The sequence below is a fragment of the Malus sylvestris genome, chromosome 5 (assembly GCF_916048215.2).
Source record: "Malus sylvestris chromosome 5, drMalSylv7.2, whole genome shotgun sequence".
NCBI lineage: Eukaryota > Viridiplantae > Streptophyta > Magnoliopsida > Rosales > Rosaceae > Malus > Malus sylvestris.
This window is the reverse complement of record NC_062264.1, coordinates 37,350,382-37,377,872: the sequence shown is the minus strand read 5'-3', so window position 1 is coordinate 37,377,872 and position 27,491 is coordinate 37,350,382. Positions and strand designations below refer to the sequence as shown.

Sequence of the window (27,491 nt, the reverse complement as noted above, 5' to 3'; positions counted from 1 at the left end):
TTATATTGTATTTCAAGATGCATCTTCGTTAGTCTCTGGTGTTTGAATGTCAGAAATATTATTGTTTGTGTGAAATCGTAAATACTAATTTAGTACATGAAAATTTAAGAATGTACATGTAAAATTTAAAATACTCATCTTCTAAACTCTAAAAAATTGAAATCAAACAAACAAAAAATTCATAAATTGAGTCATACGTTGGTTGGAGGATTCATAACTTCAAAATCACCATCCATCACTAAAAAATTTTGTTTTTCTCTATGAGAGCTATTAGAGTTTTAGCCGGAATGAACGTAGGATAAACAAAGAGTGATCGTAGGGTTTAATTATAGTGTTTGAGCTTATTGATAAATTTGAGTTTTATTATTAATTTCATTTTGTACTTAATAGTAATTATGCAATAGGATAATATAGATAATTAACATTTAAAATTTAAGTTGGGTGTAGAAATAGGTTATATGTGTTTAAATAAAATTTCTCTAAAGATAATCATGATTATTGGAAAAAAAATCTTTGTATTATTATAGCCGATTTTTGCAGCTTTTGCGTCCAACAATAATCTCTCACAAATCCCACTAATTTAATTAGAAAACAATGATGGTTGCTTAACGTCCAAGGCAAGTATGTCTTCCACCTCATAAAACAAGGAGTGCATCCTTCTAACATACGCACAAGGCACTAACACACAGCTAAAAAGGTGAACAAGTCCACAAACATACATCTTGTGAACCAAACTATCCATATAAATATCTAACAAAATTTAATATGTAGCAACATCATGTGTGCCACTAATTAAGATCTATAGGTATAATCATATTTATCATCTTAGCGTGTGTGTGTGTGTATATATAATGTAAAAATTTAATGTGTAGCAAAATTTTAATATCGTCATATTCTTGCCTATAATGTAATAATTATAATTTAAAAGAACTTTGGAATAATTTTGTAACAAGTTATTTTCAATTGTGTGAGAATGTTTGGGTGCAATTTATTTCGCGTCATCTATTTAATATTTATATTTGTAAATTGTAGTTAAGTTGTCGTCGTGAGTTTGTTTTTTGGTTCTTATTTTATTGTAAAAGAAACACAAATTATTATATGACTTCATGTATTTGAATAGGGAGATGTATCTTTAGAATAAGATTATCGAAGACAATTCAAATCAACATAGCGTAGTGTTGATTACGAACGTATATCAACATAACCACGCATTCCAAAATTTGTGATGCCATTGTACATCTCTAAAATGTCATGTTGCACCTTGAATTTAATATAACTATTCTATTAGTTAAAAAAAAATGGAGCTTGAGTTAACTAATATTTAATCCAAAGAAAGAAAAGACATGATTTTTTAATTGTAAGAGAGACATTGGGAAATTAAAGATATGTGAGAAGTATTGCAAGAGAAAAACATCCTTAATCACTTAAGTTTCAAACCTTATACATAAATTGTCACAACTTAAAAAATGTCATTGCCGTGAACAAATTAAAAAAAAAATGTAAAAAGAGAATTGAAAAACAATAACCCCAAATTTTCTTTTACCCCTACTATTATACCCACAATAATTTGTCTTTTGTATGATATTTGGTACCTTCGAGTTGTAAGGAATCTGTGGAGTTCGTGTTTTCTCATAGGGAGAAAAACCGAGCGGTGCATGCTGATATGACATTTTTCGTTCAATCCATAGGAAGAACGCATAAATGAGATTGTATAAGTCTTGATTTCCTTTTTATTATTCTAGCTAAAGAAATTCTATTTTTGACAACAAAAAAAGGAGAAGAGAAAAGAAAAGAAACCGACCACGCCTGTCTTAAATAAATAATTACTTGCTAATTAAAAAATTAATCATTTTTTTAATTTTTAATTTTTAATTTTTAATTTTTAATTTATAAATAAATACATTAAACCAAATTCCCAGCTCTCCCTCTCCCACTAGACCAACCACTCCTCTCTCTCTAAAGGGCATTCAGTCTCGTAGTGGAGGAGAGATGCTTCTCAAATCGCAATTCACAGCAGAGAGACTGTCAGATCTGAGCTCCCGATGATCTTCGCCTTCCTCCACCTGCTCCGCCTTTAAAGTTCGCAGCTTTAACTTGTATGCTAGTATGCTACTCTCTCTCTCTCTCTCTCTGTATTTGCTCTGTTTGGCTGCCGAGAAAATGCTGGAAAGAAAAAAGGGGAACACAGTCTGCAAACTACAAGTGCATTGACAATGCCCTTGAGTTGAGTGTGCGATCTCCTCTCATTTTCCAAATGGGGAATTTTTCATTTGCAGTTTTGTGATTCATGTGCTTGATACAGTGTCTGTTTGGTTACAATGGCTAAATATTTTTCCTGATGTAGTGTCTGTTCGGTTACAATGGCTAAATATTTTTCCTTTTTGGTTCAAATGTTAGTAATTTGGTTCAGTCCAAACTGTGAAATGTTCTACATTTCGGGAAATTGTTGTCGCTTTACTAATTTGCTAGTTTAAACTCAACTATTTGGAGGGTTTTGGCTGCTGGTGTATCGAAAAGGAAATTGTCTAGTACTAGAGGTTTTCTTATATTGTTAAAGCCTGTTAATCCTTCAATCGGGGCTTTTATTCGTTGCAAAATGAAATATGGAATGGAACCATTCTGCAAGAACAAGCAATAAAGCTTTGTGGTGAACAAAACTTTAATGCTTGAGTACCAAGGAGCTGAAAAGCCGTATTGTTTGAAATGAAGGGAAGATTCTGCCCCTCATTTCGTTGCCCAGAACGTACGAAGAAAATGAATGAAAATGAATGTTAAGTTTCTTTTTCAAATTTTGTTACTTTATTTGACATTTGCTTGTTTATTTTTGTCAATTCATGAAAGGATATGTAGAGCAGGAGAAATTCTAAGAAACAAATAGTAGTTTCACGGTCCCTTTGGAGAGATTGATTCCAAAGTTAGGGATTTAGTTAACATTGCTTAGTTAAATTATTTGGTTACTCTTTCTATCCCTATATTTCGAGATTACAATTAGAAGGAAAAAAGCGAACTTGAAATGATTTCATATACTCATTTCAAATACATATCAAACAAATTAAATTTGGTTATCTTAAATGTGTTCTATGAACTAATTATTTGTAGTTTTTCCTGACTAATTTAACATAGATATCAAGTTTAAATCCTTTCTTATTCTTTATAATATTTTGACTTTAAACCAAAACTTAAAATGCAGTTTTTTTCTGATTACTCACCAATGGCAAAATCAAGGCAACGTTTCTCTAGCCAAGATTCATCACTGTCCCCAACTTCTGTGCGATCCCAAGAATGGGAGGGTCCATCAAGATGGAGTGAATATTTGGGTCCAGAGACAACTTCTCCAATGAATTCGAGGAGCTCCAGGAATTCAGGTCCTGATGGACAGGTCCATAGTTCAGGCGGGTCCCACAAAGGTGTGAACATGCAGTGGGTAGTTCAAGTAACTGAAGTGGCGGAAGGTCTTATGGCTAAAATGTATAGGCTGAACCAAATTTTGGATTACCCGGATCCAGTTGGCCATGTATTTTCAGAAACATTTTGGAAAGCCGGTGTGTTCCCCAACCATCCAAGAATTTGCTTGTTACTCTCAAAGAAGTTCCCTGAACATTATAGCAAACTACAGCTTGAACGCGTAAGAGTGGATTTGTTTTCATTTAATTATTAGATATTCTTTTGTTAGTTAGTGTTACTTCGCTAATCGAATATTGTTAATATAGAAAAATATTGATGCAGGTTGATAAGGTTTCTTGGGATGCCTTGCAAGACAATGCAGAACTTCATTTACAAAGCTTGGAACCATGGATCCAGGTATGAATTTAGTATTTTTATTTGCTTCAATTCCTCCATTACCTCCATATTCTATAAAAAGCTTTTGCAGAACTATTAGTTTCCAGTGCTTATGTTTTTGGTGATAGACTAAGTTGATGGTAGGTATCGCCAGTCTCTAATTGTACTTGTTTCATCTATTTTTTTTATAAAGGAGTTAGGTATCAACAATTATTGATGCCTGAAAGGCTAAAACCTAATTCTTAATTTGTTGCAAGTTTATCAACAACAGTTTCATGAATGGTTAGTGCAGGAGCTATTGCACAAACAGTTGAAATCATTTATTCTTGTTGGGTGGTGGTGCTTTTGATTTGAGAGATGGTCTGCAAATCGCTGGCTCGCTTCCTATTATAGATTTACTACGACCACATGTTAGATGCAATAAAATAATAGCTTTTCTTTTGCATGAATCAGCTGCTTGTTGATTTGATGGCATTCCGAGAGCAAGCTCTACGACTCATATTGGATCTGAGCAGCACAGTTATTACCTTGTTGGTGAGTCTCATCATCACTTATTTTACCTCTATGAATTATAGGCTGTGGGTGGAACAATGATATTGACATTGTTTTCCCTTTCAAGTTTTAACTCTATACACCGTGCCAAACAAATTGATCTCCAGAAGGATAGGATTGATGCTAAATAGTTATGGTTTTCTGATATCTCTGTCCATACCCTCACTGATACACGTTGAAGATTGAAAAAGTTGAACAAACCTCTTTTCTTGTTATGTAAGCAAATGGGAGTGTGTAGTGTACAGCAAGGTAGTCTAATTAGTAAGTGTCACGGTTCTTGTGGAAACAGATGCATAGTGCTTGTTAGAAGTAGCCGTATGTAAATATAGGTTTGTAGTCAGAAATATTTAAGTTCTGCTCCTCAATGTCTATCTTACACCTTTTTGGCTAACAAACGCAATGTTTCATTTAACTGATTTGATGACATGAAGCAACGATATGAATTGACAAAAAGCTTCCCACTATATGCATTTGAGTTTATTAACAAGTGAACAAGTAAATTAAGGTCACATCTCACATTTTCAAGGGAGTTTGACAAAATAAACTCAATGCTTGCATTATTCCTTGGATGAAAAGGATTTTACATGGCATCTCTAATAACTTTGCGCAGTATTTTGCAGCCCCATCAGAACTCACTTATACTACATGCATTTATGGATTTCTTTTGTTCCTTTGTCCGCGTGAACCTTTTCTCAGAGAAGGTTAGCTAATTTCCATTCTTCTTCCTTTTTTTTTGAGTCTTAATTGGTTTATCTTAACTGGACATGCGTATGGTTATAAATACGTGTATACATACATATATTTGCTGTTTTGCTAACACTATGCTTATAACAGATGCCAAGGAAAATGATGCTACAAATGTATAACCTTTTGCATTCCATGTCAAGAGACCGAGATTGTGATTTTTATCATCGGTAGGAACTATTTTTAGTTACAAGTTAATTGTTTTTGTTGCATATCGTTATCATTCATTTTGTTTAATGATTATTCTATACCTCTGCTAGAGTATCAGAAAATGTTTAAAAGGAATTCTTGAAATGACTCCATGAACCCGTGGTTAGTGGTTATGGGGTCTTCTGCATAACTGAGTATATGGAACTTCAGGGTATTACATTGTTATATTTAGGCATGAATAGGTAGATCTGGTATACCATGTATCATTACATAACCAGAGAACAAAACTCTTTCTTTTTTATTCTTAGAACTTGTGCTTCACTTGTAGCTGTAGCACATATTTTATTTGCCCCCCAAGTAGGCTTGTAAATGAACCGAGTGATTTGCCACCTGTTCATGAGTCAGTTGATCTGAGGCTCAACATGAAGGCTCGTGGCAAGCTTGGGCTCTATTGAGCTCATTGTTGACTCAGCTTGATTGCAGCTCTATCCCCAATATGATATTTGTCTTAATGGGAAATCTCTATTCTTATTGTTTATGCTTAAAACTTCAGGCCTCATGTTTTTTTCTGATGATAATAGGTTGGTTCAGTTTATAGACAGTTATGATCCACTGCTGAAAGGATTAAAAGAAGACCTAAATTTTGTGAGCCCACGTATTGGAGAGGTTAGTTTCTGCTTTAATTTATCACTGGTTTTGATAATTATGTTTTTGTGGCCGGGGAAGAAAGAGGAGGTCCCACATTTCCCCCCTCCCCAAACATCATAATTTATAACAAAAAGGTGTAATTAATAAGTCTAGCACAGATGATTTTATTACCATTAAATTTCACTTTTCTTTTCCAGGTGCTAGAGGCTGTGGGACCTATTATTTTTCTGTCAACAGATACAAGAAAGCTCAGAAATGAAGGTTTTTTAAGTCCATATCATCCTCGATATCCAGACATACTAACAAATTCTGCTCACCCAATGGTAAGACATACATTGACAATCTGAATGTTTTCTTCAAGTATTGGTATTGCAAACTGCATTATATGGTTAATGTTATGTTCCATTTCCAGAGAGCTCAGGATCTAGCAAATGTCACCTCTTATCGTGAATGGGTATTATTTGGGTATCTTGTTTGTCCTGATGAGCTTCTTCGAGTTACTAGCATTGACATTGCTCTGGTAAACCTTACACTGTTTCATTTCTAATTTTACTTGCCAATTTTATATTCAATAGAATTGAACATATCTTAAGTGGAAGAGAAGATATGCATATTTGGGCATTTGTTTTAGGAATTTTCTTTAGACAGTATGTGCTTGTTGTTATATTATCATGCATAACGTGTCTTATTCCTTATTTTTGTTTCACTTTTGTGGATTTCAGGTCGTATTGAAAGAAAATCTGGTTCTTACTTTGTTCAGGGATGAGGTGATTTTTGCTGTCAGTTTTCTATCATTGAAATACTTTCACCATTTTCAGTAGTTAATTGTTGTAACTTGAACATGCAGTATATACTTTTGCATGAGGATTATCAGCTATATGTCCTGCCACTGATTTTAGAATCAAAGAAGATGGCAAAGTCTGGTCGTACGAAGCAAAAAGAAGCAGATCTGGAGTATAGTGTAGCTAAGCAAGTTGAGAAAATGATAAGGTACATTTGGATGGACCATATATCAATCAATGGTTTCCTATATAATGTTTGTGTATCCGTATGGTTTCTTATATCCATGCATCATAATAACCTGTTGTAACTATGAAAGCACTCTTGTAATTGTCCTATACAAATTCTCATTTGGATGGATCCCATGTTGTGATATCCATATTCATGTTTCAAATATGCGTAAGTAGCTCTTAGTTCCCATCAAAGGAACTTTCTTTATGATTGACGATGTTTGTGGTACCATGTACATTGAATATATTAAAATGGTTACTTCATGCAGTGAAGTGCATGAGCAAGCATTACTCTCGTGTGATGCCATTCATCATGAGAGGAGAATATTGCTAAAGCAAGAGATTGGAAGAATGGCGCTTTTCTTCACTGATCAGCCTAGCTTGTTGGCTCCAAACATACAAGTACGTTTTCATTGCAGGATTCTATTAATGTGCTTTTTGAAACGGTATGCTAAACTGCATCTTTTTAAAATTTAAGCTAAAAATTTTGCACAGTGATACACTCTAGTACTTGTTGATAATATTATGATGATTTGATGTATTCTACAGATGGTATTCTCTGCCTTGGCTTTTGCTCAATGTGAGGTCATCTGGTATTTCCAACATATTGGGATTGTGTCATCAAAATCAAAAACCACTCGAATGGTACCTGTTGACATAGTAAGCCATATTTTCCCGTATCTATTGAGATCCATCATGATCAGTCTTTTATATTTTAACCTGATAATGATGTGCTTGACTTTAACAATTGCAATTCCGTTTGCAGGACCCCAGTGATCCAACTATTGGGTTCTTATTAGATGGAATGGACCATCTATGCTGTTTAGTACGCAAGTACATTTCAGGTTAGTTTGAACTTTGTCTGCCATGCCATTTTTCTGAATAGAGTAAATGTGATAATTTATATATTAAGAATTCTTCATGTGTATATTTAATAATTTATTCTCAATGGAGGAAATATGATAATTTCTATATATACTTTTATTACTGTATTAAGGTATTTCTTCTTGTGCAGCAATTCGAGGTTATGCATTATCATACCTTTCTTCTTGTGCTGTTAGAATCCGGTCTTTGTTGAATACCCCTGGGATGGTGGCTCTTGACTTAGATTCAAGCTTGAAAGGTCTTTTTCAGCAGATTGTTCAGCACCTTGAAAACATACCAAAACCACAGGGTGAAAATGTATCTGCCATTACATGTGATCTAACTGTAAGAAGTCTGCATACTATGCTCAATTATCTTTAGAATTAATCTCTCCTGGTTTTTGCATGCCGAATAGATATTTCTTGTAGATTATGATATATCCTTGCTTATGCTTATTTGGCACCTCACTTGGAGATAAAGTTTCCCATTTATTATTTCATCACTTTAATACACATCTAAGTGCTGAAATAGGTGTAGACTACTTGTTGGTTGGTATGAATTAAAGGACTGTGAGGACTATAAAAGTCTATTCACTTTTAGTCGTTTTTACTTTTATTTCTTAGCATATTCTAACTCATCCCTCATGGTATCGCTCTATTTAAATTATCGTTTTGAATATTGTCCTCTTCACTCTAGTATCTTAGTTCTTAAATTATTAAGGTTTTTTATTTTCTTATACATTTTGAATGAGCGCTAATCTTGTGATTCCTAAGCAGGAATTCCGAAAGGATTGGTTATCAATATTGATGATAGTCACATCTTCCCGATCATCTATAAACATAAGACATTTGGAGAAAGCTACAGTTTCTACTGGGAAAGAAGGCTTATTATCGGAAGGAAATGCTGCATACAATTGGTCCAGGTGCTCCTTCTGACTTGGTTTTGGCCATTATGTGAATTTGTAGTCCATCACTGCAATTAGTTAATTACATCGACGCAGCTAAACATTCTTACGAGTTACTAATGTATGGAACAGTTGGAGAAAATGATCATTAAAACCTTATTGGTGATTACTAGTAACTATTTCTAAGTGATTCCCGTTTGTTCTTGAGTGTTAGTCTTATGACATATGAGTCTTCTTGGATAGTTAAAGAAAACGCGTGAAGATGTTTTTAACTTTTATTATGTTACATATAGGAGCCAGGGTAGCACAGTGTTTTACCTGAAATGTGAATTTGCTATTGCTCAAGAAGTTAAATAAGATTTAAAAGTTTCTCAGTTGATAGTTGACACTGGAAATATCTGTCAAGCAGTTCCTGAAGTAAATAATTGCTTTCAACTTCTAACATTTGTTGATAGATTAACACATGGGTGCACGTGCATTTGAATGTGTCAAGGTGAGAATAATAACATGTTTGTATTTTCTCAAATCAGATGTGTTGACGAACTCGAATCTCAATTATCAAAGCACGCGAGTCCTAAGAAGTTGTATTTTTACCATCAGCACCTTACAGCAGTAAGTCTTGCTCTCTTGACCCGTAATTGGTTTGCCAAGCTCCTCTTTACTCTTTAGCGTAGAGAATTACTTGATGCAATTAAAATTGTTGAATAGGTCTTCAGGAACACTATGTTTGGCCCAGAAGGCCGCCCACAGCATTGCTGTGCATGGCTTGGCATTGCAAGTAGTTTCCCAGAATGTGCTTCCCCCATTGTTCCAGAAGAGGTGATTCATAAATTCAATTTCCTCCACCTCCCCTTAAAATTTTCTAGAAATATCTACGGTCACAACATTCTATCATAAAAAATTCATTACTGAGTCTTCATTTGTTGAGACAAAATCAAGCATGTTATGATGTTACGATAGTATAGCTTAAGTTGCTTCAGCATGTACATGGATGCATGTGACTAAAAATGATCTCTTTACTGCAAGCAGGTAACTAAAATTGGCAGGGATGCTGTCCTTTATGTTGAATCTCTTATTGAATCAATAATGGGAGGACTCGAGGGATTAATCAACATACTTGATTCTGAAGGAGGATTCGGTGCCCTTGAGATCCAGGTAATCAATTTTATCTGATCTAATGTTGAAATACCAGACCCTGCGTAAAGCGGGAGCCTTGTGCACTGGGTACGACAAACTAATGTTGAAATACCAGGAAATAAGAAACAGTTGAATCAGTTATGTTTTACAAAACTAATTTTGTGAAAATTTTCAGCTTCTTCCAGAGCAGGCAGCGTATTATATGAATTATGCATCCAGAGTATCAAATCTTTCAGCTAAATCTCCGAAGGGAGCATCTGGTTTCCCTTTTCCTGGTCAGGAGAGTCATCCTGAAAATAATGCTTCTATCAAAATGTAAGTCCGTAATCATCATAGTTTCATGCATAAATGTTTTTCCCGTTTTCAGAGTCACCAATATTTCGACACAGCTAACAGTGCGTTTTCTTTCTCTTGGTAATGGCAGGTTAGAAGCTGCAGTGCAGAGACTGACCAATTTATGCTCGGTTTTGAACAATATGGAGCCGATATGTGTGCTAAACCATGTTTTTGTCTTAAGGGAGGTAAGGCATACTCTTTTTTCTTCAATCACAAGATTACGCGATTCTTGCATTCCACTGAAGTGTACCAATTATTCTTTTCACAGTACATGAGAGAATGCATCCTTGGGAACCTTAGGAGGAGATTGCTTTCGGCACTGAAAACTGATACTGATCTCCAACGGCCTTCTGTTCTTGAGTCACTTATTCGGAGACACATAAGCATAATCCATCTGGCAGAGCAGCATATTAGCATGGACCTAACTCAAGGTATTCGAGAAGTTCTGCTCTCAGAGGCCTTCTCAGGACCAGTTTCTTCTTTGCATTTGTTTGAGAAGCCAGCAGAGCAACACACAGGATCAGCCACTGAGGTTGTTTGCAACTGGTACATTGAAAATATAATCAAGGATATATCTGGCGCTGGAATCCTTTTTGCTCCAATTCACAAATGCTTCAAGAGCACGAGGCCTGTTGGTGGATATTTTGCTGATTCAGTCACTGATATCAAAGAATTGAAGGCCTTTGTTCGGATTTTTGGTGGCTATGGAGTTGACAGGTTAGACAGAATGCTGAAAGAACACACTGCTGCCCTTTTGAATTGTATTGACACATCATTGAGATCGAACCGTGAAGTGCTAGAGGCAGTTGCTGGCAGCCTGCATTCTGGTGACCGAATGGAAAGAGACGCATCAATAAAGCAGATACTCGATATAGACACCGTGATTGGGTTTTGCGTTCAAGCTGGGCTGGCCTTGGCTTTTGACAGACTTCTAGCTGAAGCTTCTGGAGCTGTGCTCTTAGAAGGTGCACCCTTGATACATTCGTTGTTGACCGGGATAGCTAAGCATATACCTGAAGAAATACCTGAAAAGATAGAAATCAGGAGATTGAGGGGTGTGGCAAACAACTTTGGTGTAGTCTACGATCATGATTCTCAGTGGGTGAGATTTATCTTAGAAGAGGTTGGATGTGCAAACGATGGTTCATGGAGCTTCTTGCCTTATTTATTCGCCACCTTCATGACTTCTAATATTTGGAATACGACTGCCTTCAACGTGGACACAGGGGGATTCAACAACAATATCCACTGCTTGGCAAGGTGCTCTTGCATTTACTTTTACCAATAAGTAGAATTATATTTTACGCTAGATACTTCTGAATACAAGATGGGATTCTTATGTCCTTGAAGTTTGTAAAGGAAAATTATCCAAACCCATACCTAATCCACTAGTAAAGTTCAATTGGAAAATATCTGTTTATGTAGTTTCTTGGTTCTTCTGTGATCATTAATTTAAGAAATAATCGATCTTTTTGCAAAATGTATTAATGCCTATCATGGACAAATTTTGTTGGCAGGTGCATTACTGCTGTAATTGCAGGAAGTGAGTTTGTTAGACTGGAGCGTGAGCATCAACAAAGACAATCTCTCTCAAATGGACATGCTGTCGAAACAGGGGACACTGAAATGCAAAGTCGTTCATCAGCTGAGGTAAGCATAAAATCCACAATGCAGCTCTTCGTCAAATTCTCTGCAGGCATTATACTGGATTCATGGAATGAAACTAACCGGTAAGTTCATTTTTCTCTTCTCACTTGTTTGTGATTTGAATGCACGTAAAGATTGTCATGACAAGATTTCACTTGCTTGCTCATGAGTCATGTACATTGTCTATGATTCTCCCACTTAACCAGCGCAAGCTGCTATTTCAACCTTCACAGATCTCATCTTGTAGCACAGCTAATCTTCCTAGACCAAATTTGTGAGATCTCTCCTTATCTTCCAAGAAGCTCTCTGGAATCCCATGTTCCATACGCCATTCTTCGCTCGATATACAGCCAGTATTACGAAAACTCTCCATCGACGCCACTTGCATTACTTAGTGGTTCACCCCGCCATTCACCTGCTGCCTCGCTCTCACATTCCTCTCCTGGAGTGCGACATCCTCACGGCGACTCCACTCAGTATGATTCAAGTTATTTCAAAGGATCATCATCCCATGGCCAGGAGTATGATGCTGACAGCGGAAGCTTTCGGAGCACAGAAAGCAGGCTGCGGAATGTTCGTCGTTCCGGTCCTTTAGATTACGGCTCAAGCCGTAGTAAAATCAAGTTTGTGGAAGGCTCAACTTCAGGGAGTACCGGCCCCAGCCCGCTACCGAGGTTCGCTGTCTCAAGATCCGGTCCAATATCCTACAAGTGAAAAAAAGTAAGTGAAAACGAGTCAAGGGGTAAAAGGGAAGGTAATTTATCTACCCTGGAATTCTGTCAACGCCCGGTTATTAGAGAGAAAGAGGGGCTAGTTCATACAAATTTTGACAAATTGTATATCTTTATATATTTTGTTTCTGTATAAAAATTCCCAAAAATATTAAGACAGAAATCAAATTTAATTCTATGTAAGTCAGTACTCGGCGTTGGGGCTTCTTTATTCAAGGGAAATGATTTTCGCACAAAGAAACGAGAATACGGGGTGAAAAAAAGGTGTGTAAAATTCACTTTTCTTATTCTACTAGACTAGAAAAAACCAATAAATGTTGGAAACATCTCTTTCATCTCCTTGGAACTCAGCTCTCCTCCAAAACCCTGTACACTACTCCATCTGAAACAAAAAGCGAAGACACGATTACGGCGAGCACACGGAGTGGACATCCCCAAGTCCGGGCGACCGGAGTAAACATTCGTCGTTATTTACTATGATTTCAATTTCTGTTTAGTTGAAGAAAAACAAAACCAAGCAACAAAGATTTGCATTGATACTATGGATAGCAGCAGCTTCCACAGAGAGTCAACCTTGTAAACATTACATGTTATTGACAAGATTTTGTATAAACAAGTGGAGGCGCAAGATAATCGATGCCATAGCTGATTAACTTGGTAAACGCTGCAAATTCACTCCGACAGACTACCCACAGAGAGTCAGCGGAGGTGATGCCTGCAAGATGAAGAAAAATTATATGTGAATTAATAGAAAGAACACCTAAACCTAAACAATTAAGCACTAAGAAGACTAGGCAACAACATTACCTGAGAGTTTCTTTTGTTCCACGTCTAATTTTGCAACGTATTGTGGGGAGCCCAAGGCGCTGGTGAGCCTCGTAGCGATGACAACCAGAGAAACCTACCAAAACATGATCAAATCGTCAGCTATGATCCTGAAAAACATGTGCGTGCGGCTATAATATTCTGGTACAAACAAATTGCATCCTGAACGGAGTCCAATGATCTGTAAGGAAGAAATAGAGAGAATAATAACCCTTCATAGCTTAGAATAGTGATAAGCACGTACCATAATAAGCTCCATCGACCTCAAGCACATCAATCTGCATTAGCACGTCAAGTCAGACGAAAGCATATGATCCAGGAATTGAACGCAGATACTTGCACTCAAAAAACGTATACACATTTACACATCAACACATATCCAAAAGTTATTCGCAGCTATTAAGCCGAATCTTTAATGCTCAAAGTCATCTAGCGAGATGTCATGACGACATACAAAAGCTTAAGCTACCTATGGCCTTATACCGCATCCGCATGTTAACTTATCATTACAAATTCATGTATAGTATTCTTTATAGAAAGCCTACTTGAGAACGCCTATATATTTCCAACAAAAAAACCTGGAATATTAGTGTCCAAATTATATGTTCTAATTGGTTTTCTCCTACGAAATACTGTAATCCCTGAGTTTTTTGTCAAACAAAATAGCAGAAATAAGTGTAGTTCCTAAGAGAAATTGGAAAAGGAAGAAAGGCAATCTAAGACTGATAAATCACAGCAACAATATTCCACCAACCTTGACCAGAATCTTTCAAGTTAAGACAACTACCTTCATACTCCCTAATGTTTTAGTATGGTTTGGTTCCAACAACAGCTTCAAAGTCGACAATAAGAACAAATTAGTCACAAAGATGTACTCTTTCAATGAACTGAAAACTTCCATTAATCAGCGTGAGGCGCACTACACAATTGCTCACTCACGCCCCATGTTATCCTCATTTTCATTCGTTAATCAGTGTAAGGCGTACTGCACAATTGCTCACTCGCCCCATGTAATCCTCATTTTCATTCGTTTTTAACTATAAATTCATACTTGATCGAGCGGAAAGTTATAATAATCATATTTGCACATAATAATACTGATATCATCTCAACAAGTCCATTTTCTATGTCTAAGGACAAGCATTGCATTGCATAACACAATTAATAGAACACAGCCTGATATTTAAAATTTGAGAAAGGCAGGGTAAGGATGGTACTCAAAAGTGAAAACTTCAAAATAAATCATAGGCAAAGCAAATTATTTTCTCTTCACTTTCTAGGAAACCAAACAGAAAGTACAAAACCCAACATAGTAAATTTAAAAGTTTGGGGCATTTAGCAGTTCTTACAGGTACTTGAAGGCCAATTTCTTGGATGCTATCCATGAGCTCTTGAACCTTGTTTGGATCGTTACTTCTGGTTCTCATCAATGGCCGCCTTATCTTATCCAGAGGAAGCTCCAGTATCACTGGCCCACCACCACCTCCACTGCTCCCCCGAGAACTCAAAGGAGTAGACCCTGAAAAATTAAATGTTAATCTTCATCAAAGTATCAGTTCAAAACAATTCATCAAAGTATTTTCTTTTGATCAAAACAATAGTGGGGAAGGGGAGAATCGAACTCAGAACCTCGAGTGTAAGAGTGAATGCATGTAAACAGCTAAGTTACTACAAGCCCCTAATTCCCATCAAAGTTTACATTTTTACAAGGGAAAGACTCAAATTAACTAGCCAATTAGCAATAAGAACTATACTCTAATAAAACTAATAGAGGGTTTAATTTTGGTACCATTGGATGAAAGAGAAGCAGAAACAGTGAAGCTTCTCAAGCTGTTTGGGACTTGCAGAACAAAGTGAGCCATTTTTCTGTAATATCTGCGCCCTTTTGCAAATAAAGCCACTATCTTTTTTCTGTGTATTTATATCTTCCACAAAAAATGAAAAGGGGTTGTGAAAGAATAGTCCCTTGACTCCATCAGAGCCGTTGGATGAGACTTTTATTGGTCTTTTTGGACGGTCCAGATGCAGCCCAATTTCCTATATGTTAAATTTTAATTAATTATTTACTTGGGAAATTCCTTTTGTGGGTATTGCATTGCAGAGTGAGCTTAAAAACCTGAGTCTCGAAAGGCAGTGAAAATTCCAATGGCTACTGCTGCAGTCACCTCCTTCTCTCTGTTTAGGTGTTTTTAATTTATTGCTGTTCTTGTTTATATCTGTAATTTTCGATCACTATGTTGGTTTTGGATGTATATTTTTTAGAATTTTTTGGTTTTGAAATTTTGGAACAGGAATTGTGCAGCAACAACTGTGAGAGCTTTTGTGACAGTGAAAGCCTCCAACCCCAATTTCACAACTTCCCTTCTTCCTCTCCACTCTCGCAGGTTCTCTCTCTCTCTCTCAATCGAAAATTTCTCAAATTTCATTGCGGTATTCTCAGCTTTCACCGTAATCTTCACCTGGGTATCTGTTAATTTTTAATTGAAAAAGTAAGGATGAGTGAAAGATGGCCCTTTGGATTTGTTTGAGGAGGTGCCACAAGCACAAGCCTTTTTGTAGAGTAAGTTACTGTTGGGGTGTTGTTTGACGTTGGTAAACTTTTGGCCTTTCTTCAAGATGTTTGTTGGTCGAAAGTCTCATACTTTTATCTGATTCAAAATGCTTACCCGGTGCCAAATCTAATTGTCAGTTGTGTTCTTGTTTAGCTGCAAATGACCTACGCGATGATCGGTTGTTGAAGAAGTTCTATAATCTTACTATATTAATATGCTGTTCATTTGAAGGTGTTATGTATATGTCACTTGAAACCAACTTCAATGTCTGGTGTCTTGTCCTTTGGTGACTTGAATATAAGTATATAACTATCTGTCCCGTATGTTTGTTAGATCCCTGTGCCGTGTTAGCGCTACAAACAATGAGGAGGCTGCTGCAAAGGTAGCTGCAGTGAATGCTGACACTGGAGCTCCAACAATGTATGATCCGATTCCTTCACATAGTTAAACTGGTTTGATCTCACATTCAAGTTCATAGCATACCGTTTGAGTCTGGAACTTCCAATTAAACTTGTTGAGTTTTAACCCGTCAAAACATGGGAAGTCGGTGCTAAGTTGGCAGGAACTACTGAGGAAATTTTCTCCCAACTGAGAAAGTGGCAATATTCTTATTTTTCATCTTCATTGATTTTATCTCTTATTTTTTTTCAAAATTTCATGGAAAAAAAACTTATCACAATCATTACTGTCGAATTTGCAACATTATTTTTTTTTTTTGAAACATTATTTACTTCGCAGTTTGCACTGAAAATTTGAAATGGGTAAAAGCTGAATGGAAATTTAGTACGGTTAAAACAATGATTTCTTATCAAAGTTTTCCGCCTTGTTTGCAGATTTGACAAGATCATAGCTAAGGAAATCCCATCAAGCATTGTATATGAGGATGATCTGGTCCTGGCATTTCGTGATATCAATCCACAGGCTCCTGTTCACGTTTTAGTCATCCCAAAGTTCAGGGATGGATTAACCAGCCTGGGAAAGGTAATCTATGGCCCTTTTTAGCCATCGTACATGCCTTTTCTTCCATCATCAATCTTTGTTTTTACCAGTTACTTTTTTCCTGTTAAGACCCTATACTTTTCAAAGCATGTGTTATGCGTAGCACTTTTAAATGGTTCATAGTCTGCAGAGTGGAAACGCTTTCGTTTGATTTGCACATTCTGTCATTGCAGGCTGAACTAAGGCACACGGAAATACTAGGCCAACTTCTCCATGCTGCGAAAATTGTGGCTGAGAGAGAAGGTATTCTTGACGGATTTCGTGTGGTTATCAACAATGGTGCAGAAGCATGTAAGTTTCCATCCCCATATCTCTGTGCCTTCCTTTCATGGTTGTGCAATGCGTAGTTTGTCGTTCAATCATTCATGGTCTCGCGCCCTCCAGGTCAATCCGTTTATCATCTCCACTTGCACGTCCTTGGCGGAAGACAGCTGAAATGGCCGCCTGGTTGAAGATCTGAAGCTGATGGCACACCCACAAATTTTAATCTTCATGTGATATGATGAATGTGTTGTGGGGAGTTCCTTACGCAGGATGTTAGAACACTTCGATGAAACGACCAGAAGAGATAATAACCGGAGGCCTTTTACCAATCTCAGTTTGTGTATTGTTTGTTTATGTCTTGATAATGTGACTGAACTGGAAACATGGTTCTCTTTTGTTTTAGTATATGAATGTTGCCACAAATGGCTGAGATCGCGACGTGTTTACGAATGCAAGGCAAGACAAAAGATGAAACAAACATGATTTTTATTATCTACCAATGTACAAATGAATTACAAGTTACAAGTAATTTAATTTAATTTCCAGCCGCTGTTTCTTCATGACCACAACAGTATCTGCAAGTACAACAAATTGTACAAGGTTCCGGTATCGAAAACCCCCATCTGTGAAAGAAAGAACCGCGTGTGTCATTCAGCCTTGCTATAACCCGCATAAAGCTGCAGCTTAGAACAAAGTAGCGACTGCTCATCACTCTTCCGAAGATGCATAAGCGAATCATTAATGGCTAATGGTCGATCCAAGGCTTTCTGATCTATATATGAAGATCCATATGACTGACAGAGAGAGTTCTCTCTCATCGATGAAAGTGGCATCATAGGCTAGTTATAATCCCGGTCTGGTTTGAGCAGAGACAAGAGCAGTCTAGCACATTTGAATCCCTCTTGACAAGTCGCCTTTCGCGGTTGATTGTCAATTTGATAAAGGGGAGCTTCTGTGCGATCTGGCGCCAGATTTCATTCACTGTTCCATTTGGTTCTCCATATTGAAAATAATGCTTCACCTAAATCACGAAATTCAGATTAGTACGGAATGGTAATTTCCACTGGCATTACCTGTGCACTGTAATTACTTAATAGATGACAGTAATTTTGTACCATTTTCATACACCAAATTGCGGTCACATAACATGCATAAAAACTTCAATTGTAAAACTCTTATGCATCAACACCAACTTTCCACAAAGTAACCGAGAATTTCAGCGTGGCCACAGAGAGGATTCAGAGTATGTAAGATGTCATGATTTTACCGTGTAGAAGACCTTCCTAGTGTCACGGGATGACTCTTTAAGCCTTCCGCCCGTGCGGCACTTAGACTTGAATACCTCGATGAACAAGCTAAGTAAGCCTTCGAAGCCTCGCTTCCCCGGATCGAATCACAAAGAAAGCTAAGATTGCTTGGAGAATGCTAAGATCACTTAGAAGATGGGAGAAAGGAAGCTTTGTATTGAAAGTTAAGAGAACTTTACAATTGCTTACAATTCTTGGATGGTTTGGCCAAATGGCCTTACCTCCTATTTATAGGCCTAAGTCACCTCCTCAATGGAGGGTTCTAGAATCCCCTACTTACATCCAAAAATATCTAGCATAGCTCTAGATACAACTTGCCTAATCTAGATTATTCTAGGTGAGGCTTAAATATGTACACTTGTGTGGAATGTTCCGGAATGCCCTAAGATTATCTTGAATGCTCCGCCACGTTCTTGATTTCTCCGGGACGTTCCAGAAGCTTCCATGAAGACATGGCTTCATGGGCTTAGATATATGATGTCTTGGGCATTTTCTTTGTTTTTAACACATGGCCCGTGACATCCTCCCCCACTTAAGCCGTCAACGTCCTCGTCGACTCTTGCCTCTCGAATGTCTGAATCAAGTCCTTATATTGCCATAAGGACGTCTCCTTCTCCCATGTTGCTTCGGAGTATGGTAGCCCCTTCCATTTGACAAAGTACTCCACATGCTTTGGTTGTCTTGGTCGCACCACGACACGCTTGGCTTCAATGCTCTCCACTTCTTTGTCAAATGCCTCCGTCATCAAAGGGGGTGCTCGATGAGACTCACCTCGGCTTGGCTCCTCATTGTCTGCATGATAAGGCTTCAAGTTGCTCACATGGAACACCGGGTGAAACTTGAGGCGGGGTGGGAGTTCCACAACATAAGCGGCTTTGCCAACCTTCTTGATGATAGGGAATGGTCCCTCATACTTCCGCAACAAGCTCTTGTGCAAGCCACGAGTACTCTTGTGCTGAGACGCATTGAGCTTCACAAAGACTTGGTCGCCAGTTTGGAACTCCACATTCCTTCGCTTACGATCCGCCCATTTCTTCATCTTCTTTGAAGCCTTCTCCAAATGAGCTCGAGCAAGTTCGTGGGCTAATTGCCACTCCTTAGCGGTTTTGAAAGCGGCTGGACTATTCCCCGTGTAGCCAGTCACGACCGTGTTCGGGGTCAAGGGTTGTTGCCCTATAGCCAACTCGAACGGACTTTTCCCCGTCGACTCCGAACGTTGCAAGTTATAAGAGAATTGGGCAACATCAAGTAACTTAGCCCAATCTCGTTGATTGGCACTAACATAGTGCCGCAAATAAGTCTCCAACAATGCGTTAACCCGCTTCGTTTGTCCATCAGTTTGGGGATGAAAAGCTGTGGAGAAGTCTAACTTTGAGCCAAGTAGCTTGAAGAGCTCCTTCCAAAATCTACCCGTGAAGCGAGCATCTCGATCGCTGACTATGCTCCTTGGAACACCCCAATACTTCACCACGTGCTTTAGAAACAAGCGTGCAGCTACTTCGGCTGTGCACTCCACGGGTGCGGGTATGAAAGTGGCATACTTGGTGAATCTATCAACCACGACGAAGATAGATCCACATCCATCAGACTTGGGCAAATGTGTGATGAAATCCATGGTCAAACACTCCCATGGTCTTGATGGGGTGGGAAGTGGTTCCAACAGTCCTCCCGGTTGCCTTTGTTCCACTTTGTCTTGTTGGCACACAAGACAAGTCTTCACGTATGAATCTACATCATCCCGCATTTGTGGCCAATAATAAGCATCGCTCACCAAAGCCAACGTGCGGTGAGTGCCAGGATGTCCTGCCCACATTGAGTCATGGCACTCCTTAAGGATTTCTTTCCTTAAGCTTCCCCACTTTGGGACGTAGATCCGCTTGCCCTTGGTGTATAGCAAGCTGTCCTCAAGCCAAAACCTTCTTGTCTTCCCATCCTTGACAAACTCCACAATGTTCTTGGCTTGGACGTCATGTGACAAACCTTCTCGGACACGGCCCAAGAGATGGCTTTGCGGCTTGAGTACCGTAGCCATTAACTCTACTCGTCTACTTAGAGCATCGGCCACCACGTTCTCCTTTCCTTGCTTGTACTCTAGCTTGTAATCAAACTCCGCTAAGAACTCTTGCCACCTTGCTTGCTTAGGTGTGAGCTTTTGTTGGGTTTGAAAGTAGCTAGTGGCAACGTTGTCCGTCTTGATGACGAATGGGGTACCAAGCAAGTAATGCCTCCAAACTCTAAGGCAATGGACGATGGCGGTCATCTCCTTTTCATGGGTCGTGTACCTCTTCTCGGCATTGTTTAGCTTGCGACTTTCATAGGCTATCGGATGTCCCTCTTGCATCAACACTCCTCCTATGGCAAAGTCGGAAGCATCAGTGTGCAACTCGAATGGCTTACTAAGGTCGGGCAACCTTAGTACAGGCTCCTCCATTAGGGCCTTCTTCAACCTCTCAAAGGCCTCTTGACACCGGTCCGTCCATTCCCATGCCTTGTTTTTCTTAAGAAGGTCTGTTAAGGGTGCCGCTATAGCTGAATACCCTTTTATGAATCTCCGATAGTAGTTGGCTAGCCCCAGAAAGGATCGTAGTGTTGGTACCTTGGTCGGCGGTTCCCACTCTTGAATGGCCTTGATCTTGCCCTTTTCCATCATAAGTTTCCCCTCTTTTATCTTGTGGCCAAGAAATTCTACTTCTTTTGTGGCAAAGGAGCATTTCTCCTTCTTGACATAGAGTTCATGCTCCCGAAGGGTCTTGAACACTATGCGCAAGTGCTTGACGTGCTCTTCCAATGTCTTGCTATAGACAACGATATCATCAATGTAAACCACGACAAACTTGTCAAGATAAGGATGGAATACCTTGTTCATCAATGTACAGAATGTTGCAGGGGCATTGGTCAGACCAAATGGCATGACTTTATACTCGAACGCTCCATATCTGGTCACCATCGCCGTCTTCGATTCGTCTCCAGGGGCTATCCTCACTTGGTAGTATCCCGATCGAAGATCTAACTTTGTGAAGTACCTTGCTTCACCAAGTTGATCGAATAAGTCGGTGATCAACGGAAGTGGGTACTTGTTCTTGATGGTAATCTTGTTCAATGCTCTATAGTCGATGCACAACCTTAGGCTACCTTCTTTCTTGCGTTGGAACAAGACGGGTGCACCATATGGGGACTTGGAGGGTTGGATGTAGCCAGCATCAAGTAGCTCGTTGAGTTGCTTCCTCAATTCCTCCAACTCGGGTGGCGACATCCTATAAGGTGATTTGGAGGGAGGCTTAGCACCAGGCTCCAACTCAATCGCATGGTCGACCTCTCTCCTTGGTGGCAACTTCTTTGGCAGTTCCTTAGGCATCACGTCCGCAAACTCCATAAGGACGTCTTCCACTTGTTTTGGCAAAGGCTCGTACTTCTCCTCCCCTTCATTCAACATTAGGGTTGCAAGAAATGTGGCCTCGCCTTTCTTCCAAGACTTGGCAAATTGAATTGCCGACAAGTGCTGGGTACACTTCTTGGCTTGCCTTTCCAATGGCACCAGGCAAGGTTGTCTTCCGTCGGCCAGGATACAGAAAATATTGTAGAAGGGAATGGGAAAGGCTCGTACCTTGTCCATGAACTCTAACCCAATGACTACGCCATAGTCGTCCATCTTGACTACGGTGAAGTCGATCGTTCCCTTCCATGTGCCAATGTCTACGTGCACATTACGCGCAACTCCAACAATGGGGGTGGCGGCGGAATTTACCGTCTTCACGCTACCAGGCTCCTTTGTGACTCGGAGGCCAAGCCTTGTGGCTTCCTCCGACGTCATGAAGTTGTGTGTTGCTCCCGTGTCCACCAACACACGCGTCGTCTTGTCACCAGTCTTGACGTCGACGAACAATGATCCTCCTCCAACTTGAGCCTTAGGTTGTGGGAGGGTTGTCTGGATGGCATTCAGTAGACGGATGCATCCCATCGTTGCATCGTTACTCTCCTCGGCCTTGTCTTCCTTGAAGGCCATGGCCTTAAGGGCCTTCTTTTGTGGGCAATCTCGCATCATGTGAGGGCCGTCGCATAGGTAACAAGTGGGTTGCCAAGACTTACCCTTGCCTTTGTCATGCTTATCGGCTTTCTTCTCCTTCGGTTTGCTTGTCTCGGCCTTGTCCTTCGGCTTATGTTCTCCCCCACTTCTCTCATGGTTACCCCTCTTCCCCGTGGACTTGGAATCACCTTGGTGGCTTGATTTAAACTCAATCAAGGATTCGGCAACGGCAATGGCATCAGACAATGTTTGCACGTGTCTCCTTTGTAGTTCGAGTTTTGCCCAATTTTGCAGTCCACTCATGAAGTACATGAGCTTGTCTTCCTCTAACATGTTGGGCACCTCGAATAACAAGCTCACGAAGGCGTTGACATAGTCTTTGACGCTCCCCGTTTGCTTGAGCCACCTTAGTTTCTCCTTGGCTTCGTACTTGGCATTTTGGGGATAGAAGTGCAACATAAGATCTTTCTTAAATTCATCCCAAGTGGTGAGAGAGAACGTACCTTGCTCAATCTCCATGCTCCGACGACGCCACCACATAAGGGCATTGTCAGCTAAGAACATGGTTGCCGTTGAGATTTTGGACTCGTCATCTTCAAGCTTCAGGTACTTGAAGTATCGCTCCACGTTCCACATGAATGTGTCGAGCTCCTTTGCTTCCCTCTTCCCATTATAGGATTTGGGTTTAAAGGAGTCGATTACCTTGGAGTCCAACGCCTTGATTTCCCTCGGCCCTTGCACGAATTGCTTCACAACTGCTTCTTTACAAAACGCCACATCTCCCTTAAGTTCCCTTGTGTCCTTTATCTCTTCTTGAAGCGCCACAAACCTTGCCTCTATGTTGTCAAGGTGAACCTGGACTTCCCTCCGCATCTTGTCTGCCATGGTGTTGAGAGCGCCAAGGAGCTCATCTCGTAGCCCTTCCACCAAGCCACGCAATTCATCCTTACCATTGTCCACCATGGTTTGGATTTCCTCCTTGTCGACAACGTCCTCATCAAGTCGAGTATCGAACTCGAGTATGGTTCGTTCCACCTTCTCGAGTCGCTCTTCCATGGTCTCCATCGATGCTTGCAAGTCCTTTAACTTTGGCTTGCTCTTGGCAACGTCTTGGACCTCGGCAGTACGCTCCCTTAGATCGGAGACTCCGGACACCATCTCTCCACTTGCCATATCCTACTTTCCTTCAAGTGATTCACGAGCTTGGCTCTGATACCAGCTGTCACAGGATGACTCTTTAAGCCTTCCGCCCGTGCGGCACTTAGACTTGAATACCTCGATGAACAAGCTAAGTAAGCCTTCGAAGCCTCGCTTCCCCGGATCGAATCACAAAGAAAGCTAAGATTGCTTGGAGAATGCTAAGATCACTTAGAAGATGGGAGAAAGGAAGCTTTGTATTGAAAGTTAAGAGAACTTTACAATTGCTTACAATTCTTGGATGGTTTGGCCAAATGGCCTTACCTCCTATTTATAGGCCTAAGTCACCTCCTCAATGGAGGGTTCTAGAATCCCCTACTTACATCCAAAAATATCTAGCATAGCTCTAGATACAACTTGCCTAATCTAGATTATTCTAGGTGAGGCTTAAATATGTACACTTGTGTGGAATGTTCCGGAATGCCCTAAGATTATCTTGAATGCTCCGCCACGTTCTTGATTTCTCCGGGACGTTCCAGAAGCTTCCATGAAGACATGGCTTCATGGGCTTAGATATATGATGTCTTGGGCATTTTCTTTGTTTTTAACACATGGCCCGTGACACTAGGCACGACAACTCAACTATTTTTTGCCCCCTTCTGTTTTTCGAAGTGAACAAAAGACAGAAATTGATGCAACCATTCCAGTTCAAAAAGTGAGGACTTAAGTACAGGTTTACATCTCAGACACACTCGTATATATGGTCTAACAGATGAGATACAAATCCTGTATCAGTTTGCATTAGTTTCCCTACGTATGCTCATGTGTTTATATACCTTAGCTTCCTTACAATGCTGAAACAGAATATAAAAGTTCAAAAAAAAAGAGAACAAGAATTATAACAGAATAATAAAAAACGGAAAGAGAAGGCAAATCAAATCCCAAAATACAAAGATTTTGGACTAACCTCGTTTAGCTCTGTCTGGTACTCCAGAATTCTCTCAGTGGGGATTCCTCTCAGCATTGAGACTAAGAATCCTGGCTTTAAAGCTGCATTGGATTCTACAAATATTGCTATCTTTCTGTAGTCTATAACATCTTCGAATGGAAGCTCAATGCTATCACTGATTATCACAGGCACACACAAACTAACTATAGAATCAAAAAGTCGACAGGCTGATGGAGTATCACCAGCCGGATTCAAACAGAACTTCGACGTATGCATCCCATGTGTAGCAGCCCGTCGACTCTCTCTGGATTGGGTTCCATGCTTTACTATAACATCCTCTTCATTTTCAAGTAATTGGAAAAGTAAATCACGTATCTTTCCGCCCTGCACAAACACGAAAAAAGCCCCAAATCATACATTAGCTCAGGCAGGCAGATAACTGATCCTAATAGCAAACATTTACCCCCATAAAGTTTCTTGATTCATAATTTCATATTCAAATCCGTAATTCACAGACACAGATGGCAAGCAGCAATCACACAATGCTTAATAAAAATGCAGCATTTCAAACATACCAACAAGATAGTTTATCATAATAACCAACAAAAATTATCAAGTTAAGAAATTTAGTATGAAATTGAAAATGTACGTCTTTTCGAAAGCGGTTTCCCATGAAGAACAATAGGGCGTTCCTATTCTCGACGCTGATGTCGCCCGTGTAAGTGTTGATGCGGTGAGAGTAAGGCACGATCACGTCCTTCACAAGCGATCCTTGGTCCTCCTTCAACCGCCCAAAATCGCAAACAAGCAGTACACAATTTTTGACTTTGTTAATCACTTTGTACAGAGCATTGGGGTCCGAAGCCATGATCACATGGTCTCGGCCATTGTTCCTCTTCCAGTACTCCTGCGATTCCAGCCACTCAATCAAGGCCACCTGATTCTCCTCGTCGCTGTACAACGGCTTCTCCGACCCGGAAGCCGGTCGCGCCGGGTTAACAATCAGGCTCAATGACGAGAAGAACGGCACGTAGAACAAGTCTGCCTCTTCGGGATCCAATGCCCTCTCAACGGGCGAACCGACCCGTTCCGATTCGGGTTTGAGCAGGTCCTGGAACAGGTACCACTCACCCATGTGCTGGTGACCCGGGTACTTGAGCTTCGAAACGTCGTCGTCGGGCCGGCCACCGCGAGCCAGCGAATGATGCTCGATAACTCCGTAAGTGAACCGCTTAGGGAGATCGTAGAGGTACACTTTAACGGGCTTTCCGGGTAAATTAAGCTGATTTTCCAGGGTAGCAAACACGTCGGAGGAGATCGAATTGGACGCGACGGAGGAGAAGGAGGGGAAGGCGTTCTCGAGCTTGGAAGTGGCGGCGGGAGTGAGGAAGGTGTTGAGGAAGGCGTATAAGACGAGGACACCGACGATGGTGGCGAGGGATTGCTTGAGGAGCGAGGATTTTCGCGCCATTGAGAGGAACTGGGTTAGGGTTTTGCGGTGGAGGACATCGAGGGAGGTGGAAGAAGGGGCGGAGGGTTTGTTGGCTTTGCTGGATTGGAGTTCACTACTCATCATACCCGTTGTTTTGGGGGCTCGGTGAGCTCTGCTAACGTGCGCCAGGTTGTGTACTGGGGGACAGGTTGGTTTCTCTGTGAAAATAGAGTACTTAGAATTTGTTAATTGTTATCAGAATTGCATCCTTAAAATAGTGACGTAATTAATAACATGTGGGAATATTTATTTGAAAAATTTTATTTGAATCCACGTAACTTCTTTCCACACTTAATTTAAAATTTAAATGTTAATTATCTTTTTTTATCATATTGTATAATTACCATCAAATACAATATAAAATTAATAATAAAACTTAAATTTATCAATAAACCCACCCCTATAATTAAACCTATCATCACTCTTTATTCTACATTTATTCTGGCTAAAATCCTAATAACTCTTATAAAGAAAAACAAGTTTTTTATTTTATTATTATTATTATTATTATTATATCGATAGATGGTGATTTTGAAGTTTTGAATACTTCAACTAAAGTATAAATCAATTTGTGAAAAAAAAAATCGTTTGATTTCAATGTTTTAGAGTTTAGAAAATGAGTATTTGGGTTTCATTTTTTTTTCGTCAATTCAGGTTGCACATAGTTTGTCAAACTTTCTATGAGAAATAGTGCAGATGTTACAAAAGATGTTGCAGACACCAAATTTACTTGATACGAAATCATGTCTGCAACAAACGTAGTGAAAGTATTAATAATTTGTTGCAGACACCAAATTTTTTAGATACAAAACCCTTTCTATTGAAAGTAAAAGTATTAATAATTTGTTTGGCATGTTAGAAAGAAAAGACTGTTTCATTGGCATTACAATCTGTTGCCGTACTAGTTTGTCCTCCCATATGTGCTTGTTTGTGATACAGGGGACTCTGAAATGCAAAGTCGTTCGTCGGCTGAGGCAAGCATAAAATCGACAATGCAGCTCTTGGTCAAATTCTCTGCAGGCATTATACTGGATTCATGGAGTGAAACTAACCGGTAAGTTCATTTTTCTCTTCTCACTTGTTCGTGATTTGAATGCACGTAAAGATTGTCATGACAAAATTTCACTTACTTGCTTATGACTCGAGTCATGTACATTCTCTATGATTCTCCTAATTCACCCGTGCAAGCTGCTAATGATTTCAACTCTTCTTCACACATCTCATCTTGTAGCACAGCTAATCTTCCTAGACCAACTTTGTGAGATCTCTCCTTATCTTCCAAGACGCTTTCTGGAACCCCATGTTCCATACGCCATTCTTCGTTCGATAGACAGCCAGTATTACGAAAACTCTCCATCAATGCCGCTTGCATTACTAAGTGCTTCACCCCGCCATTCACCTGCTGCATCGCTCTCACATTCTTCTCCTGGAGTGCGATA

At 39.5% G+C, this 27,491-nt stretch overlaps 4 protein-coding genes and 1 long non-coding RNA gene across 6 annotated transcripts; 2 read left to right on the top strand and 3 right to left on the bottom strand.

The window, feature by feature from the left end:
* Window positions 1-1,930: 1,930 nt before the first annotated feature.
* On the top strand, window positions 1,931-27,301 carry LOC126621737 (protein NAP1-like). 2 transcript variants are annotated; one of them, XM_050290316.1, is made up of 24 exons: window positions 1,931-2,104; window positions 3,191-3,625; window positions 3,727-3,801; window positions 4,234-4,314; window positions 4,953-5,033; window positions 5,167-5,246; window positions 5,808-5,892; window positions 6,072-6,197; window positions 6,287-6,394; window positions 6,597-6,641; window positions 6,722-6,864; window positions 7,154-7,286; window positions 7,434-7,544; window positions 7,651-7,729; window positions 7,900-8,093; window positions 8,525-8,670; window positions 9,183-9,264; window positions 9,361-9,471; window positions 9,682-9,807; window positions 9,965-10,104; window positions 10,214-10,310; window positions 10,394-11,385; window positions 11,643-11,775; window positions 27,284-27,301. In XM_050290316.1, the coding sequence occupies exons 1-24, from the start codon at window positions 2,099-2,101 to the stop codon at window positions 27,290-27,292; spliced, it is 3,618 nt and encodes a 1,205-aa protein (XP_050146273.1). In that variant the 5' UTR covers window positions 1,931-2,098; the 3' UTR covers window positions 27,293-27,301. The 2 variants fall into 2 exon arrangements, with proteins under 2 accessions (XP_050146273.1, XP_050146272.1); XM_050290315.1 differs by lacking the exon at window positions 27,284-27,301 and adding an exon at window positions 12,006-12,690 and having other exon boundaries at window positions 11,643-11,855.
* LOC126621741 (uncharacterized) lies at window positions 11,803-27,491 on the bottom strand. The gene is made up of 2 exons (XR_007623182.1): window positions 27,270-27,491; window positions 11,803-12,012 (listed from the first exon to the last, which is right to left on the bottom strand). It is a non-coding gene; the product is annotated as an uncharacterized LOC126621741 (long non-coding RNA).
* On the bottom strand, window positions 13,014-15,235 carry LOC126621740 (sulfiredoxin, chloroplastic/mitochondrial). The gene is made up of 5 exons (XM_050290320.1): window positions 15,118-15,235; window positions 14,678-14,847; window positions 13,573-13,606; window positions 13,311-13,404; window positions 13,014-13,218 (listed from the first exon to the last, which is right to left on the bottom strand). Exons 1-5 carry the CDS (start codon window positions 15,188-15,190, stop codon window positions 13,203-13,205), a joined length of 387 nt encoding a protein of 128 aa, XP_050146277.1. The 5' UTR covers window positions 15,191-15,235; the 3' UTR covers window positions 13,014-13,202.
* On the top strand, window positions 15,364-17,581 carry LOC126621739 (14 kDa zinc-binding protein). Its single transcript, XM_050290319.1, has 6 exons — window positions 15,364-15,511; window positions 15,620-15,712; window positions 16,214-16,300; window positions 16,714-16,861; window positions 17,053-17,170; window positions 17,264-17,581. Exons 1-6 carry the CDS (start codon window positions 15,474-15,476, stop codon window positions 17,329-17,331), a joined length of 552 nt encoding a protein of 183 aa, XP_050146276.1. The 5' UTR covers window positions 15,364-15,473; the 3' UTR covers window positions 17,332-17,581.
* Window positions 17,613-26,212, bottom strand: LOC126621738 (probable arabinosyltransferase ARAD1). The gene is made up of 3 exons (XM_050290318.1): window positions 25,210-26,212; window positions 24,579-24,944; window positions 17,613-18,164 (listed from the first exon to the last, which is right to left on the bottom strand). Exons 1-3 carry the CDS (start codon window positions 26,134-26,136, stop codon window positions 17,976-17,978), a joined length of 1,482 nt encoding a protein of 493 aa, XP_050146275.1. The 5' UTR covers window positions 26,137-26,212; the 3' UTR covers window positions 17,613-17,975.